A 19,512-nucleotide genomic window follows, 5' to 3' on the forward strand; every position below is an offset into this window, starting at 1 on the left:
CATCATGGAGTGAAAATTTAAGCCATTAAAACCATCTTAACTAAACATGGTCTCAGACTTCTTGCCTGGGCTCCTGGGTTGTTGAATCCCCTTTCCAGAAAGACTAAGTTGTAGATGATCGCAACCTTTGGCTTTGCAAAAACACAACCATGGCTATGTTCTTTTGAATACAGATGCCATCTCATCCGGGGATGATGAGGACGACACAGATGGCTTGGAGGATTTTGTCAGTGAGAACAGTAACAGCAAGAGTAAGTAATTGCTGTCTCCGAAGGTCCCCGAGAGAGGAGAGCTCAGTGGGAAGTCCCGACTCTAAGCTGTCTCCCTGTCGACTCTTCGGGATGCTGTTGCCTGCGGTCCCCACCTCTCTCCGCTGTGTCTACTCTGTTGACTTTCAAATCTGAGAATAAACCAGTGTTACTGTACACCCTTCTCTACTGTTTGTTCTTTCTTATTGTGTCAGTAGCCACTTTTCTTTTGAAAGCAGTTATGACTTTTCTTTCCTTGATTTTCCTTTTTCCTCTGGCTTCTCACTATTTGGAGATGTAAAGCCGGTAGAGCCATGGAACATCCTGGTCTTCTTCACAACCGTCGACGGTGCTTGGCTTGTCCCAGTGGTTCTCCATGGGGGCGTGATTCTCCTCCTTCCCCCTCCCCAGGGGGACACTGGGCCATGTTTGGTTGTCTCAGCACAGGAAGTGGGGGGATGCTAGTGGCTTTGAAGAGGCCAGGGATGCTGCTAATAAACATCTTTACAATGTACAGGGCAGCCCCATAACAAGAATTATCTGGTCCAAAAGGTTGATAGTGCCGAGGTTGAGAAACCATGGCCTTGTGAAACACTATTGCTTGCTGAGCAGAAATAAGGGAAGTGTGTCTTACGTTGCAGGTAGAAAAGGGGGGCAACGAATGCTGTTTGCGTATTTAAAGGCAGTTAAAGCACTGCCGTAACTGACACTAGGAGGCCTTTACGTGGTGAGTGAGAATGTGGCCTCTCAGAGCTGGGCAGCCTCGGTTCAAATGCTGTTCCACCACTGCTGAGTTGGGTAACCTTGGGCAAGTAATTTAACTTTTGTGCCTCAGTTTCTTTATCTGTAAAATGGGAATAATCACAGTATCTTTTGGGGTTATGAGGATTAGTGAGTCCATGTTTGTACATTGCTCAGAAAAATATTTGTGAGTGTTTATTCAATAAAGAAGATCAAATATAGCAAGTTGTATTTTCCAATAACATGGTTGGAATATTTCCAAAGTGATCTTGCATTGGTCAGTGGCATTCTTTGCTTAGATGTTATATTCTACGTTTTCTCAAAAGGATATTACTTTAATAACTTTAAACAAGGCCTAACTAATAAGATCATTCGTTATTAAAATAGACCCAGGGCTTTTTCAAGGAAGAAGAGAAAAATGCATGTTGTCCGGCACCTGGGATCATGTTTTGCTTAAGTGGGGAACTGGATTTGTCTCTTGAGTCTCCTAGCAGCTTAGGCAAAAAGGGAGGTATTTTGGCTTGTATAGTTTTCACTCTTTGGCAAGAGAAAGCTTGCGGCCTGGACCACTAGCATCAGCGTCACTTAAGAACTTACTAGGAATGAAAATTCTCAGGGCCCACCCCGGACCCACCGAATTAGAAACTTCGGGAGTGATTCTCATGCGCAGTAAGCGTAAGAACCACTGGCTTAGGGATTCACACATGCAGATCTGCTTCCAGAAGGAGTTTATTGTTAGAGATCTTGTTGGTAAAACAGTGGGTAATAAGGTGAGTGAAAGTGTCTTCGGCTGTGATTAGTACCAACCTTCTAATGAGGTGGTTATTATCATTGCGATTTAGTAATAAAACACTGGTACGTTACAACATGCCACTCACTTCTTATTAGTTCTTTGGCTCTGGCAGGAGAGGCAGTGACCCTGACAGTGATGAAAAGGGTCTGCTCTGGGCCGACTCTGGGCTGGCTGCGGGTTCAGTCAGTGCCCCCAACGACCAGATAAGGTTGAGAGAGGAGTTATTTGTGTTTTTTTCATTGGGAATTTGTGGTTCAGTGAGCCCAAAGCAGAGCTGCAGTTCAGTCAGAGGCCTGTCGCATGTCTAGTCACAGCGCCCCTCTGCCAATACTCAGGGTGATGATGGGGCTGAAGGGAGGATGCTCGCACAGCTGTTTACGGCTCTAAAGTGGTACCCGTGTGCGGGAGCCATTGCTGTTGACTGGGGCACCAGATTCAGCGCGGTTCTGTCGGCATGCCTGGGAACCGTGTTGTTCAGTCCCCTGCCTAATAGCGTGTTACCCGGAATATGCAGGAAGTTATAAAATGTAACAGCAGGGTAGGCTGAATGAACTGAATCTCTCTCTGATGACTCTCTTTTCATCCTGAATACTAGTCCTGATGCTCAGTGCCCAGCTAGGGCCAGGTAGTAGCGTGTTGCATTTAAGGAACGCCAGCCCACGTTGAGTGGATTGCCGTGCCTTCACCTTGCAACCAGGGTTCTTTGTAATTAGCTCTCGAATGACACTAGCTCTGCCCCGAAGTGGGTGCTCTGTGGTGATTAAGGGCTGGTGTTAGCTGTACCAGGCAGATACTGCTGTCGGGAATTGCCTCTGTTTGGTGCCTGTGAAACATTAGATGCGATTTAAAGTGATAGCAGTTCTTAGCTGGCTGCTTGGCCTCTGCCATCTGTTAGTGTGATTAGGCCGGTCTGATTCACAGGTGCAGCCTGGGGCAGCTGAGATTAAGCAGCTGTGGCCTGCGTGGACAGAGGAATGCCATGGCCCGGGTAATTGGCAAGGCGGGGAAGGGGATGTTGCCATTAAGACAATTTTTTGCCACCTCGAGTGTCAAATGCCTGACCTGATTAATAGGGAAAATTGTAGAAGCACTGAATTCTTTGCATTTTCAGCCACCCGGAAACCACTCATGTGTCCAAATTGATTCCTTCGGTGCCTTCTGATTGCCTGGAGATGCCACTGGGGTGTGTTTTGAAAGTTCCCCTTCAGTGAAGTTAACAAATGATGCTCCCGTAGCCCTGTGCTGACAGTGATATTTCTGAGCTTCTCTGAGAAGGGTTTTTCTCCTTTAGGATTGGTCTATGTTACTTCTCCATCAAGTGACTCCAAAAATAGATTGTAGGTTACTCTCATTGCTGGTATTCTTGTTTATCTAATTTTGTCAGTTAACTCTCAAGTTAAGCCAAGTTTATCTGCCTGGTAGAGTTCTTCTTAAATTCTGTACAGAGTACAAAAAGTGTGGTAGTCAAATATAATGGCAAAAAGAACAGTCAAAAATTAAGGCAGGGGCCTCCCTGGTGGCGCAGTGGTTAAGAGTCCGCCTGCCGATGCAGGGGATACGGGTTCGTGTCCCGGTCTGGGAGGATCCCATATGCCGCGGAGCGGCTGGGCCCGTGAGCCATGGCCGCTGGGCCTGCGCATCCGGAGCCTGTGCTCCGCAACGGGAGAGGCCACAACAGTGAGAGGCCCGCATACCGCAAAAAAGAAAAAAAAAAAAAAAAAAATTAAGGCAGGATTGTTGCATTTTTGGCCGTGAAACTGGTATCCGTTAACCTCCAGGTCCGATTTGATTTTTATAGGAATGTACTGCAATGTTCAGGTTGATCTGAACACTTACCTCATCCTGCGAGACCCAGCTCAAAAGTGGGCTCCTCTGTACAGGATTTCCTTGTTTACATTGGGCGATTGAGTGGCTTTGACTGTTGTTCACAGGTTCTGTGATACAGTGTATCACAGGTAGTGTACATTGTATCACGTGTAGTATCACGTAGTATCTCAGACCTGCCTTTTCTGGTAGATTGCTTCTGGAGGGCAAGGACTAGCCTGGATGTTGAATGAATATTTTGTGGAACTACCATCCTCACGTATATCTTTTACGAATCCCATTAAAAACAGAGCAGCGTTCAGGTTTGGTTTGTACATTAAGAGAATCAGCTGGTGTTTCTCAAAGAGTATCCCTTGGAACCCTAGTTCAGCATAATTCTCTGCCAAAAATGAGTTGTGTTTTGAAACGAATTTGGAAAATACCTCATACTGTGACCTTTCTTGAAGACTTACAGTGTCTATCAGCCTGTTACCAGCTCTGAGAAGTTCTGTAGTAAGACATCTGTTTCTTTTTGTCCTTTCCCAGGGTTTTCCAAACTTATTGACCGTAAGACCCTTTTTAAAATATAGCATCTATTCACATCCTGCTGCACGTGCTTTGAAAATCCCTGCAATGGGCTGATTTGATTGATCTGACTCCTCCTCCCCTTTAAGTCAGGTTCTTCCATCACAGATGTGAAGGGTATTCTCCGGTCATATTTTAGCAGCTGACTAGCTGATGACCTCACCCTTGACCAGTGCTAGACGTTTCCCTGAGTGGAAGAATCTTGTGATGTCACTACAAGCCTGGCTGCCAGGAAATAATGCTGCTACATATGCCCTTTGGTGAAAGAGACTTTCTCCGGACAGAAAGTTGTGATGTCAAATGCTAATTTTTGAAATGCATCCAGGTTGAGGATTTTGAAAAGGTTCAAGCTTTGTGCTTTAGCTTAAAAAAGCCTAACTTAACTAGTCCTTGCCTTCCCTAGGTACTAGGTATCTTAATGGGTTATCTGGCAGCAAATAAATAGACATGTCTGTCCGTTGTTTTCGAGGTACTTTTTATCACCTCCGGCTTGTGTTTAAGTGATTACTGTCTCTGGAGAACTTGAGCCTGACTTCTTGGGAAAGGCACGAGTGACAGAAGGTGCAGGTTGGCTGCTTAACTAGAGGAATTGATAGTAAGACGTATCAGGTGCAGTGGTTCTTTCTATTGAATGAGGAGAGAGAAGGTAATTTTCTATTTTGGCTTTATCTTTGTTCAGACCTGCAGCTGCCCATCCTCCGTATTAAGGAGAAAGGCAATTTTTTTTTTTTTTTTTTTTTTTTTTTTTTTTTTTTTTGTAAGCAACTGGGGAAAATGAAGGTTCTTGGCCTGAGATTCTAAACTTTCATTGAGAGACCTGCTGATAGTAACAGTTCGCCGTCTCCTTGGCTCTAATTGGGATTTTCCTTGGAAGAGATCATACCTAAGTTGGTAAATGCTGGTTTCTTAGTTGTGTTGAAGTTTCCAGGAACTGAAGAAAACAAATTTTTAGAAAATGTACCAGCTGCCTAAAGTGTTTGAAACACCTTTGCAGTGAAAACCTCATTACAAGTTGGTTTGGGTGTTTTATCACAAAGGCCAGTGATGATGTTCCATCCATTCGGCCAGACTGAGTGTCTTTTCTTTCTCGGCCTCCCCTCTGGTCCAGCAGCATCACCGGCCACTAGTGGGTTCTCTTTTGAAGGCAGAGCCCGGAAACTCCCCGCAAGCCACTTGGTCTCCCAGTGGACTTAGGCGTTTCACATGTGGGTCCCTTGCCTGGTTTGTTTTAATGTATTTCTTATTGAATGCCTTGTTGGTCAGCAAGCTGTTGTTTTAATGAGATTTCTCAAATAAAGCCCCCCCTGAGCCCCACAGTCACACCTTCACTGACATCTCCATATTTTGTTAGAATTGTTTTCTCTTTCTCTGTGCAAAACTGAAGACAGATGAACTGCAGTCTACTGCAAAGATGGGTAGAGCTCTCAGAGACGTGCCTCCTTCCCTCATCAGGGGTCAAAGCATTGAAATGTCCTGATTAGTGATATTTTTAAAGGCACTAACTATAGACTTAAGACAGAGGCCTTAGTGAGGCTTTAGAGAGTTTGTGAGACTTAATCTAAGAGCTGAAACAGGCTGTTTTTTTTTGTTTTGTTTTTTTTTACATCAATAAAAATACAGTTGGCAGTCATCAGCGGCCACAGCTCACATAAATCTTGAACTTTTGACTTAATTACCATGGGAGAGTTCAAAGGGCAGCATGGAGTGGTTGAAAGAGCACTGCTCAGGGAGCTGGAGACTTGGGTCTAGCCTCAGCCCAGCCTCTGGCCACGTGACCTTGATCAAATCACTTAACCTTTCTGGATGACACTGATCACACCAGCCGTTGGGCCAGATGGTCACTGAGGTCCCTTTTGGTACAGTGGTAATTTGAGCCCATGTTTTTCCTTTAAACCACCAGGCTGTATTCTCTCTATTTGGTTAGAGAGAGAGAGAGAGAGAGAGAGAGAGAGAGAGAGAGAGAGAGAGAGAGAGAGAGAGAGAAAAGACCATAAACCTTAGATGTCAGGGTGGGGATACGTAAGAGTTTTCATGGGAGCTGGCTCAGCAGCCCATGTTTTCTCCTTAGGTTTAGGTTGCAGGGTCAAAATAAATCCTCTGATCCTATCATTCGTTGACAGAATCAATATCTGTGTAGAATATAGATAGATACCTGGAAAGAATGTTAGAACGGGGAGGGGCCTTATCAGAACATTCAGTTCAGCTCCCTCATTTTATAGCTCAGGCTTTTAACAGTTGTCCGTCTGGTCGGTCCATCCATCCATCCATCCATCTGTTCAATAAACACTTGAGTGCCTGCTTCATAGTCTGAAGATGGTTCAAGCTGTACACTCCAGGTGATCTACCCTTACTGGTCAGCAGACATCGAGAGGAATATATTTCAGTCTAGAAACACCCTGGATATGGAAACAGACATAAATAACCAAGAAGATGGTGGACCAGAGAAGGAATGATGAGTCTTTATTGTGGGTTGAAGGGGGTTTAAGAAAGGCTGTGTTGAGGGAACGTTGAGGGAAGTTTCTGTGGGGTTATAAATCTGCTTAACCAGCCACAAGTTAAGAGACTTCTGTTGTATTAAATTAAAATTCTACTTACTTGGTATTATTACTAATACACAGTATCTGTTTCGGTGTAGAAAATGATAATGAGTCAATACGCTAAACCTTGATGATGGGCTTGTATTTATGTATTTATTTATTTTGGCTAGGTCTTACTGTTCCCTTAACTTGCTCGTTATTAGTATTTAATGACTAAGAGAATGTCATTCTTTTGCTACATACTACAGCAGAAGATTTGAGAGTGTCAGAGCAGAAGGGGCCATACCTATCATCTAGGTCAACTTATTTCCTCCTGATTTAAGTATAATTCTTGTTTTATGCCATCAGGGGTTTATACCACAATTCCATCTCTATTAAATATATCCCTAAGATTATGTCAGGGAAGGTGTACAAAGTGGATGCCGTACACCTCTTTCAAGCAACATGATGTGGCCTTGGCCATCCGTATTGAGTATCTACTGTGTGCTAGAGTCTTCTGTGCTCTTGTAGATCATTAATTTGTTAAGTGAGTTCCTCCTCCAAATGAAAATTGTTAATGCTGTTCACAGCCTTGGGATAGAGAGGCCTCATTAGGTAGAGGAGCTTCTTAGGAGCCTGGTCCCTGTTTCTCTCCAGCTGCATTGTAGTTCTTGGGGTGGGGACCCTGGCATTTCCATGTGTCCAGACTGCAAACATAGCAGGAAATATTGAAGCCAGGAAGAGTTTGCAGAGGACATAGGCCATTGATGATGGAAACACAGCAGGGCTGTTCCTACAGTGTCATTATTTTTCTGGACCTTCCAGATTCTTCAGGTTTTCCATAAAACTAGTTTATTTCAGAAAGAGCCCTTGTAAAATAATAAAATAACTCCTCCCCTCCAGCATCATGTTCTTAAAAAAATTCGTGAGCTTCACTTCTTAAAGGAAGGCCTCATCATGAAAGCACATCGTGCCTGTGTGATGTTAGCACCCAGAGTGGTGTTGGACACGGAGTTGGTGGTGACCCATCACTGCCACTCAGGGAACCTCGAAAACTTGGCCTGACGGCCCTTTTTGTTGAGTCAAGCTTTACCGTTATTCAGAGAAGGCGAACGTTGTGAATTCAGGTTTCCAGTGACAGTCATGTAGGTGATTGGCTTCTACTTTGTTGATTAGATTTCATGGTGCCTCACCCACCTGTGATCTCTGAGCCTTTAGATGAGACACATGGTGCCCACAGACTTTATTTTTAAAAATTTTTTTTCTGGTTTCTTTTTTTTTTTTTAACATCTTTATTGGAGTATAATTGCTTTACAATGTTGTGTTAGTTTCTGCTGTATAACAAAGTGAATCAGCTATACGTATACATATATCCCCATATCCCCTCCCTCCTGCGTCTCCCTCCCACCCTCCCTATCCCACCCCTCTAGGTGGTCACAAACCACTGAGCTGATCTCCCCGTGCGATGCAGCTGCTTCCCACTAGCTATCTGTTTTACATTTGGTAGTGTATATATGTCAATGTTACTCTCTCACTTCATCCCACCCTAACCTTCCCCCTTCATTGTGTCCTCAAATCCATTCTCTACGTCTGTGTCTTTATTCCTGTCCTGCTCCTAGGTTCATCAGAACCTTTTTTTTTTTTTTTTTTAAGATTCCGTATATATGTGTTTGGCATACGGTATTTGTTTTTCTCTTTCTGACTTACTTCGCTCTGTATGACAGACTCTAGGTCCATCCACCTGACTACAGATAACTCAATTTCATTTCTCTTCATGGCTGAGTAATATTCCATTATACATATATATACCACATCTTCTTTATCCATTCATCTGTCGATGGACACTTAGGTTGCTTCCATGTCCTGGCTATTGTAAATAGTGCTGCAGTGAACATTGTGGTATGTGACTCTTTTTGAATTAGCCCATAGACTTTAGATGAGGAGCATGGCTGTGTGTCTGTTTTGCACAAGCAGATTTTATGGGTGCAGTTTTTTTTTTGTTTTTTTGTGGTACGCAGGCCTCTCACTGTTGTGGCCTCTCCCATTGCGGAGCACAGGCTCCGGACACGCAGGCTCAGCGGCCATGGCTCACGGGCCCAGCCGCTCCGCGGCATGTGGGATCTTCCCAGACCGGGGCACGAACCTGTGTCCCCTGCATCGGCAGGTGGACTCTCAACCACTGCGCCACCAGGGAAGCCCTATAGGTGCAGTTTTGGTGATTGAAATTTCACCCCAGGGAAGTGGCTACCTGCCAGAAATTCCAACAAAATTCTTTCACCCTTGTCCTTAAATAATTCCTCAGGCTCCAAGAAAAAGGTGCTGGTTGCCAGTGTGCTATTGCCACAGGCCAAGACCGTACAGGCCCATGTGGCCTGGGGTTCCCCATGTGGGTTGCAGGCTCACCAGCAGCTTAGCCCAGTGAGGGAGGAGCAGCGCAGCGTTCCTAGTTGCTAAAGCTGAGTCCTGCTTTTCAACATAGGGAACATGGAAATCATGCCTATTGGCACATAAGCACATGTCTGTTGATTTCTTTTTATATAAAAATGAAAAGACATTCCACAGGATCAGGGCAGCTGTAATTGATGGTATCTGAAAGAGCTACTACATTAATATTTAGCTAATTCGTATGAATAGGCTATTGTGTTTACTTAAACAGATAACATGAATGCAGACACCTGACAGCATGAGGTATGCTTTTCATTTAGGTCAGATTTGTAAAAGTCTTTGTGTAGCGACAAAGCTCATTATTTATTTTGTGCTCTCAATGCTTTCTTTTTTAGTGGCTGTGGATGGAATTTTCTAAGTAGAAGCTTTTAAAATGAAAGATGATTGAAATTGTTTCTGTATATGCCAGGCCCTGGGAGACTTATGATAAATAGGAATCGAGTACTCCCTGGGGAACCCTCAAAAGAATAGGTGTGTTTATGGGCATTTGACACCCCAAGTCAAGTGGCTACCAAGTTGCCTACTCATTACAGACGCAACTGGATTCAGAGAAAGAAGGGAAGCTCTATTTTCTCCCCCGGCTCCCCTCCCGCCCTCCCACTGGCCTTTCTCTCTCTGGTGCACATGACTGACAAGTTTTGCCTCACTTTGCTCTGCCTTGGCGTCATGTCGATACCACCTATACCCCACCACCTTGACACTTAGATAAGCAGAAGGATAAAGAAGATACAGCATGTCCCTGTGAAGAAATCCCTGTTTCACCTTTTATAGCAGGTTTTAAGAGCAAGGGTGAGTCAGAGAAGGGTAGGTGTTTTGGATGCAGTTTTTCCACTTTCTGATTCCACCGTGACAGCCTGGCTGTTGAGTGAAGGGCATTGTTACCTTGCCAGGAACAAGCTGTGTCATCCACAGAACATAGGAGGAGACTTCTAAATCTGCATCGCAGACAAAGCCCCTTCCTGCGCCCATTTTTGCTTCTGGTTTGTGGAGGGTGTGTGCTGTTGCTCAGTCTAACCCTTGTTAGAAATAAGCACTTATGGATCAGTCTTCAAGAGTTTTAATGTTCTAGAATGTTCTAGGATGTTAAAGGCCCTGCTGATGGATGCTTTGGTGGGGGGGGGGATACAGGGATTTTGGTTACCTGTTTGCTAAGACAGAATCACGCATGTGAAAAGTTAAATTGCTGTATAAGATTTCATTGGAAATCCTGGGCAGTAATAACGGAGGCAGTGTGCCTTCAGCTGAGGCTGTCTGTCCTGGACGCCAGTCCTGCACATTCAGAGAGGTTAAAGGTATGGATTCCAATGCTTTGGAGAGTAGGTAGGGGAGACAAACAGTGGGCCCTGAAATCAAACTGCCTCGGCTCACATCCTGGTTGCGCTTCTTCCTGGTTTTGTGGCTGTGGGCAGATTACTTCTCCGTGACTCAGTTTCCCCATCCCTAAACAGGGATTATAATTAACCGTGTCAGGATTAATACAGTAAACACGTGAGAGCTTCTGGGGCTTTGTCTGCAAATAAGAAGCACCCAGTCAATAGTGGTCATGAGCCATTATTAGCAGGCTTGAAGAATTTATGGCAGAATTCCCGATAGATGCTGTGACTTTAATTTAGAAAAAATGTCCTTCCTGTGGTAATTGAAAAAGGTGTCTTCTTCCTTGAGTTTAAAAAATCACTAGTGTCCCTGTCTTTGAGGGCTACTTAGAGGGCACAACTTTCATGTTTAATTGGCAGCTTCCTATTAAGTTACCTGCTTAGACATGCTGGTAGAATTATGGGCATTCACAACCACCATTGGAGAGGAAAGAAACCTTTTTTTTTTTTCATTTTAAAAATTAAAACATATTTAGTAACATGGCTTGTTGACTTGTCATATAAAGTGCTGGGAAATTAATGATGCCTCCCTGAATTATTTTACCCTACTGAGATAAGTTATACTATTGATTACCCTGTGAAGCGCCAATGGATAAATTGATGGGGCTTTTGGGCACAACTTGTTTATGTGTATATGTGATCCTTTCATAGGTGTGGTGATCTAAAATGATATATTTGAGGGGGACTCAGCTGTTGTTATGGTGTGTGTTGTCACTGTGTGTCTAAAGTAGCATTTTAACACATGATTCATGAATTTATATTCTGGCGCTAAGAACAGGGAGAGAAGGTTCCCTGTTAATAGACATAAACTATAAACTATCAAGCAGCCCACCTCCAGGGACCTTCTGGGAGGCCAGCTGGATCAGACTTCAGAAAATATTTCCCTAATGTAAATATTACCCAAAGATTTTGAAAGCGTCAGATCGTTCACATACAAAAGAAAATGATCTTACCTGTTAGGAGTCTAATGATGGAGATGAAGCTATCCATCTATGTACATTATAATGTCATTTTCCAAAACAGGAGCACCGTATTGGACCAACACAGAAAAGATGGAAAAACGGCTGCACGCCGTCCCAGCAGCCAACACTGTCAAGTTCCGCTGTCCAGCTGGGGGGAATCCAACACCAACGATGAGGTGGCTGAAAAACGGGAAGGAATTTAAGCAGGAACATCGCATTGGCGGCTATAAGGTAGAGTGAAGCTTTCAAAATATTCTATTTCTTAAATTTTTATTTCTTTATTTTTTTAAGTAGTCAAAAATTAGCAGGAACTAGAAGGAATATTCTTTTTTAAAAAAATCAGTAATTATCATAATTGATCATTTCCATGTTTGATATTTTTAAAAAATTACCCTGGACTTGCATGTAATTTTAAAGTACAGTCCCCATTTGTGTTGTTCTTTATATGAAGAGAGTTTAGTAATAGAAGGGTCGAAAGTTGAGAGTCTGTTTTCTATATGTTTTATGGTCTGTAAAACTAAAACTGGAGCAGAATTTGAGAAGTGTAAGTACAGTTGCCCTATCTGAGCAGGATTGTATGAACAGTGGATGGACTTGGATGAGAGACTGGGGTATGAAATACTACTTATTAAGAGAGAACACTTGCCGGGACTTCCCTGGTGGCGCAGTGGTTAAGAATCCGCCTGCCAATGCAGGGGACACTGGTTTGAACCCTGGTCCGGGAAGATCCCACATGCCGCGGAGCAACTAAGCCCGTGCGCCACAACTACTGAGCCTGTGCTCTAGAGCCCACGAGCCACAACTACCGAGCCTGCGTGCCACAACTACTGAAGCCTGTGCGCCTAGAGCCCGTGCTCCACAACGAGAGAAGCCACTGCAATGAGAAGCATGTGAACCACAACGAAGAGTAGCCCCTGCTCGCCGCAACTAGAGAAAGTCTGTGCGCAGCAATGAAGACCCAACGCAGCCAAATAAATAAATAAAAAAAATTTAAAAAAAACGGTAATCATGGTTTCAGTTAAGGCTGGGGTCTCATCTGAAGGGTCAGTGGGGAAGAATCTGCTTCCAGACCCACTCATGTGGTTGTTGTCAGGATTCACTTCCTTGCAGGCTGTTGGACTGGGGGCCTCAGTTCCTCACTGGCCGTTGGCTGGAGGCCACCCTTTTGCCACATGGGCCTCTCCATAGGGCAGCTGACAGCATGGCAGCTGGCTTCCTGAGGGGGAACAGACAAGACAGAGGAGAGTATGAGGAAGACAGATGTCACAGCCTTTGTCACCTAATCACAGAAGTGCCATCCCACCACTTTTGCTGTTTTCTGCCATTAAGTAAGTCACCAAGGGAGGTGATTATTGAGGGCACGAATATCAGGAGACATGGGCATCACTGGAGCATCGGAGAAACCTGCACAGTGGATGAAACAGAATATGCATCAACTCAGGCCCCGGGTCCTTAAGAACCATGTGGGAGAGGATTTCTTGGTGGCAGCAGTGTGATACCCGGGAGGACTTTCCTTGATGTACCCCTTACCTGTGTTAACACAGCAACATCACTTTAGATGGCACGTGAGTCCCTGTCCCATCCCTGCTGCGCTCAAATGGGGCTTCCCTCCACACAAGGTGCCCTGGAGCCCTTTCTTGAAACACTATACACAGTTACTCATCTTGAAAGGGTTAGTATTTTCGTCTGTAAGAATTTTTGACTTTTGTTTTAACATTGAAAAATTACTTTCTAGAAGCCAGAACCCAGAGGATAATTGGGAAAGCCTACGAGTAAATTTCTAAGCGCACGTGTGGGCAGTTTATGTGTGAAACAGATGTGAAACATATCTGCTGGAAGGTGGATGCCTTTGAAGCTGTGGAGGAGAAATACTTGGGTTGTCTCCTACGGCTCCTGCTCATTGCGGGAAGCAGTAGCAGGAGGACGATTTGTCTCTTTGTTCAGTCCTTAGACTGGTACAATGAGATTGGAGGTTGGCTTTTTTTTTTTTTTTTTTTTTTTAAGAATGAATAGACAGAGATTTCATTCGGTGATGCTGGTTGTAAAGGAAGAGTTAAACCACTAAAATCGGGGCCCCTGGGATTGTTCTAACCACCAAACGTTCTCTGAAATCATAACTGATGCAGTTCCAATGGTTTATTTAAATACAATTTAAGTATAAGAAGGGTGGTCAAAATCTTGGTGGTTAACTCATTTCCTTCCTTAAGAAAGTCTGGGAAATGAGTGCAAAGGGTCAGTGAGCCTCCAGAAACTCCTGGTCTCAAAATAAATAGGACCGACATCATTATTATGGATAAGGAACTTTTTGCAAACCTGAATTAGTGATTACAAACGCGCTGGCAGACTAAGGGTGCCGAATGAGGAAACGCTGCTTGATTTTTAACAGGTGCAGTTCGGTTTTGATTATTGATGACAACATCCCACTAAATGAAGGGCAACTATGTTCTAAAAGCAAAACTAGGAACCTTGAGCCTCCTCCCGGGGAGGCACAGATGACCGAAGTATTTTTGTTGTTTGATGTTCGAGTCATTTCTGGAGTGAAAGAGGGATGGAATTTGAGGGTGTGGGGAGAAAAACCTAAACTCTGTTTTGCTTTTCAATGAAAAGGGCAAACAAAAGGGAGAGTATTACACCTTTGGAGCGGGGGAGTGCCGGCCAGCCGTGATGAGGGTGCATCTCTTGCCCAGCTGGCCTTTCTCTCTGGAGAAAGAGGCTGGGACGGTGGGCCTGACTGGCCTGGGGGCGCTTGCCGCCTCATTGCAAGGGTAGTCAACCTGGATTCACAACAGTTGTGGCATTGGTCAGTCGTTTTGGGAATACGGGACACCCTTAGAAATTCCATTGAGCCCAATGGGCTTCTGGGACTTGAAAGGAAAAGACAGAGATCTCTTACCTCCTGGGAAAATATAGTTACCTGAAGCCTAAGTCTTGCTAATGACGTGTTAGACCCACCCCAGGTCCCCGGGTTCCTAGGCCATGAAGTCACTAAAGGTCACAGAGGTGGACTCCCACCTGAGGGCCACCCCTGCTGGGCTGAGCTTCAGGGCAGAGTGGGGAGCACGGTCATGATGGGGGGTTTTGCCTCTGATGTTTTCTTTGTTACCTACATACACTTGTAAAGAACTGTGTCTCTGAACATTTGACTTGAGGGATCCGTATTGTACAGTTTGTAGTTTCCATTCCTCGGCACTTCCCCCCAAAGCCGAGACCTAATTGTTCACGTGGAGGGCCCGACTGATGTCCAAATGACCCCTCCTCTCACTCCCGTCCTTTTGCTCTTTTATTTAATGAAGAAGCAAAGTGTCAAGTTTTCCAAGATGTGTTTTTCCAGAAAGCAAGACCTGAAATTTTCCACAAACAAAATTGTGATTTTTTGGTGTGCATTTCTGTGATTTTTTTTTTTTTCTCCTTCATAAATCTCATTCCATAAACCATGGCTGTGCTCTGGTGGCCCAGCTGTCTGTCTAGCTCTTTCTACCTGTTTATGGGCTGGGCACTTTGGCCCTGGTCTACTGTATTATGCATATGTGGCCATTGAAGGGAGAAGGAACACAAAAAACCAAAACAAAGTCAAAGAGAATTATGAAACAGGACAGAAAGCTCATTTTAATTAAAATGGCCCATAGAGCTCTTTGGTATTCTGTGTTTCAGCCTTATTTATCAAAGAACTCATGCTGAGCCATTCTTAGGTTATTAAGAGTCAAATTACTGTTTTTCTTAGTATGTGGGCAAAGGCTTGCTGGATGTTATATAATGACAAAGCATGACTTGAAGCAAAACCATATCTCCCTAATTGTGCTGATGCCTGGGCTTTTTAACATCAGTTAAAAAGTTGGCTAAGCTCTCTGGGCTTCACATCACCTATCCTTAAGATGAGAAGATGGGATAGGAAATCTCTAACGTCTGATCCTTTCCAGCACTAAAACCTGTGATTTAGTAGCATAACCATAATGCAGCATCAACCATTTTTCATCTTAAACAACAGCACAGATTTTGTTTTTTATAAGGAGTTTGCCTTTAAGGCTAGATATTTAGTAGGGCTCCGAACAGCGATTACAATTAAATGTAGAAAAGCAAGATGACTGAGATAATTAATAGACCAGCTCAATTGCTAGCTTATTCCTAAGTAATGATTTAGGCATAGAGGAGAAGAATACTGTTAAAAACCGTCTTTCTAGTGGGAAGCAGCCGCATAGCACAGGGAGATCAGCTCGGTGCTTTGTGACCACCTGGAGGGGTGGGATAGGGAGGGTGGGAGGGAGGGAGACGCAAGAGGGAAGGGGTATGGGAACAGATGTATATGTATAACTGATTCACTTTGTTATAAAGCAGAAACTAATACACCATTGTGATGCAATTATACTCTAATAAAGTTGTAAAAATAAAAGGATATACTGTACAGGACAGGGAAATATAGCCATTATTTTGTAATAACTTTAAATGAAGTATTATCTATAAAAATATTGAATCACTATGTTGTACAGCTGAAATTAATGTAAAATGGTAAGTCAAGTATACCTCAAAAAAAAAAATGCAGATTAGGATTCAGTAGGTGTGGAGGGAGGCCCAAAATTCTGCCTTTCTAACAAGACCCGGGAGATGCTCCGCAGCTGGTGTATGGGCCACACTCTGAGTAGAGAGAGAAGAGAGTAGCCTGACTCCTGAGCAGAGACAGCCAGCTTGCATCCAGATACTCCTCTGACCATATCTTTATCTAGCTACATATTGTTTATAAATAAACTACTGTATGCTTAAAAACAAAACAAAACAAAACAAAACCATCTTTCAAGCCACGTACTAACTGCATAAGACCCAAAAGAGATCATGGGATAAAGCTCTCCCTCAACATGGCCATAGAATTGGCACAAGAGCCCACGGCATCCAAGAGGTTAGAATGCCCACGGAGTGGCCTGGCAGAGGAGAGGAAGCATTGTAGAGTATGGACTATTAGTTTCCAAGTACATGTCCAAGAAAAGACAACTAAAAAAATTATTTTCTTATCACAACTGAACTGGTTGTTTTGATGGTTAGGTTAGATTTACATTTTCTAGGTTATTAAGTATAATGCTTAACCCCAAAGTATGTTTTTTTGGAAAAATCACTACTAATGTGCTTTTTAATATATTTATAATATGTTGAACTTTTTTTCAACCAAGACACTTCTGCTTTAATGTCAGATCAAGCAGACTGTGATGAGGAGCTGGTGTATGTTGGTATCTGCTGGCATGTGTTGTCTGCTCACCTGTGTCCTGACTGTTCCAGGTGCCTCCTGTATACATGGCACCCTGTCCCCTGCACAGCCCAAAGAGGTGGGCACTGTTCTTTTGTTCCTTTTGCAGATGGGGCTCCTAGGCGGTAGAGCTGTTATTTGGACCCAGGCAATTTTTGCTCCAAAGTTCATGCCCTTATTAAACTGCTTTTTTTCAAAGATGGTTCCATGTTTTGTTAAGAAAAAAACCAAAACACTGTTATGATAAATGAAGGACACGTAGGTAGTAACGGCTTCCCAAGAGCATATAAATATCAGTTGATGCAAGGTATACTGTTGAGAGTAAAGTTGGGGGGAGGGGTATGATGCTGTTCTTCTAGCTTCTGTGACCTGTATGAGATTTTTTTTTTTTTTGGTGTGTGGTAAAAGTATAACATAAAATTTGTCATTTATTTCTAAAACTTTTTCATCATCCAAAATAGAAACTCTGTATCCATTAAACATTAATTCCCTCTTCCTCCTTTCCCCAGGCCCTGGTAACTTCTAATCTACTTTCTATCTCTGTATTTGCCTGTCTAGGTATCTCATATAAGTGGAATCATAGGAAATTTGTCCTTTTGTATCTGGCTATTTCACTTAATATGTTCAAGGTTCATCCATGTTGTAGCATGTATCAGAACTTCCTTCTTTTAAAAGAATGGCTGAATAATATTCCATTATATGGATATATCACACTTTGTTTATCCATTCATCTGTTGATGGGCACTTGGGTTGTTTCTACCTTTTGGCTACTGTGGATGGTGCAGCTATGAACATTGGTATACTAGTATCTGTTTGAGTCCTTGCTTTGAGTTCCTTTGGGTATATACCTAGGAATGGAATTGCTGGATCATATGGTGATTCTGTGTTTAGCTTTTTAAAGAAGGCCATGACGTTTTTAAAGAGTTAAGTTCAAAAGGCAGTGGATGCCCTTTTGGCAGTCTGTCCGCAGAGCACCTTTCTGGGCACCGTCAGGGAACAGGCATCGAAGAGATCAGCCTTGCATTTTATAATTCACTTCCCACCTCCTCTGGAGAGATCCATTGTTTACTGAATAGAGGGAAGAGTTTCTGCCACTGGTCCTCAAAGATCAGAGCTCACCCAGCCCTGTTCTCTGGACCCCTCCCGAAAAGCAAATTTCTTGGCGTTTAAGCATTAAACAGGTGTTTGTCTCCAGGTCTGCCTGGTGATAGGAAGCAGCATGTGCCACAGCCCTTGGCACATGTAAGCTCAGTTTGTATATACACATCCCAGAGGGATGGTTTGGAGTCCCCCAGGAACCAGCTGAAAATGGGGATCTGGCATGGGCTAGTAAGATTTATGCATCCTCATGACACCTGGTCTACGTTGAATTGTAGTTCATGGGGCACCTTATGAAGGCCAGGGTTGAAAGGGAGTGCTGTCCTTCTCCATAATTTGAGCCCTGCTACTGGTGGGAGGAAGGTGGGAGGAAGTGTTGGAGGTATTTACCATCATGTGGACACATCATTCCTGGATTTGGCACAGAGCAAAACTTTCCATCCAGCTTCTGGGTGTTTATTCTGCTTGTTATCGAACACCTGGCTGTTTGGAAATGTTCAGAGTTTTTTGCAATGTGGAAAGTAAACATCCAGGTGACAGCTGGGTCTTTGACCTTTCACCTTTCACCTAGGTGTTTTGGTGTCCTACCAGCTCCATCGACATTCCCAGTTGTCAGCTGAAGGCTAGGGGTTTTACGTGCAACGTGGAGGCTTTAGGTAACTGAGGAATTCCGAGAAAACCTGTCTGGGCCACCTTTTGTCTTTGCAATGACAGGGTGTAGAATGTTTGTGGATCCAGTTTTTGGATTACAAGTAAGAAGAGAGTTGAGGCCATTAGCTTCAGTCTGCTTGGTTTCAGTATTGAAATGTTATTTTTAGAAGTTTTTAGTGAACATAGTTTTGAAACCCCATGCTCTCTCATTTTGTTCCTTGGCAGATGAAAAATACTGATGAATTCCACGAAGATTTAGCCACAGGGAGGAATGAAAAGAAGGGATTGTGCATGTGTTGGTTACTGCAGGATTTCTCTTCTCCCTGGCTTCTGTGGTCTGTCTGCCGGAGAGTTACACATGCAGTGATTCTGCCACAAAACAACTACTACCCTAGGGTTTATTTCACTTTTTTTGTTGTATGTGTGTGAGATTTATGTTTAAATTTGAAAAGTGAAAATGAGAAAGGAGTAAACATTTTTAATCCTACTAAATTATATAAAGTATATCACTAACAATTTAGTACGTTTTCTTTCTGATTTTACTTTGTATACAAGTCATGCTTACAGATTCAGGCCTATATGCACCTAGAAGGTTGTGTGTGTGTGTCATGTGTGTGTCTTGTGTGTGTATATTTTTTACAAAATGGAATCATGACTATACATATTTGCATTCAGGCTACTTGTTTTCATTCATCAGTAACTATTGATGATATTTTACCAGGACCGAACATAAGAATACCTCATTCTTTTTAATGACTGTATGCTATTCTTTTGGAATAAACTGTTCATTATGAATGAGTCTCCTGTTGATGGATTCCAGTTTTCTTCTGTTACAAACTGTGCTTGAAGCAACAATTTTATTATGTGCTTTGAAGTAATCCTGCTCTTTTCTGTGTAGGCAAGATTTCTAGAAGTGGAATTAACTGGGTCCAAAAAAAAAAGTGTGTTGCTAATTTTACTGGGTACTAGCAAATTATTTTACAGAAAGATTTTTCTCAACTTATATTATCAATTTGAGTTTCTATTTCCCTCCACCCTCACCGAGTACTCAATGACATTGATCTTTC

At 43.2% G+C, this 19,512-nt stretch overlaps 1 protein-coding gene across 6 annotated transcripts in view; it reads left to right on the forward strand.

Annotated features, from left to right (window-relative positions):
* FGFR2 (fibroblast growth factor receptor 2) overlaps positions 1-19,512 on the forward strand; it is a 101,910-nt gene that overhangs the window by 27,115 nt on the left and 55,283 nt on the right. For 5 of the 6 annotated variants that reach the window (XM_060098774.1, XM_060098779.1, XM_060098761.1 and 2 more), the window contains 2 exons: positions 174-251; positions 11,528-11,697. In XM_060098774.1, coding sequence (XP_059954757.1) covers positions 174-251; positions 11,528-11,697 — 248 coding nt within the window. The remainder of the gene's footprint in view (positions 1-173; positions 252-11,527; positions 11,698-19,512) is intronic. The other variant, XM_060098785.1, reaches the window with a different exon arrangement.

The sequence above is a fragment of the Mesoplodon densirostris genome, chromosome 1, assembly GCF_025265405.1.
Source record: "Mesoplodon densirostris isolate mMesDen1 chromosome 1, mMesDen1 primary haplotype, whole genome shotgun sequence".
NCBI lineage: Eukaryota > Metazoa > Chordata > Mammalia > Artiodactyla > Ziphiidae > Mesoplodon > Mesoplodon densirostris.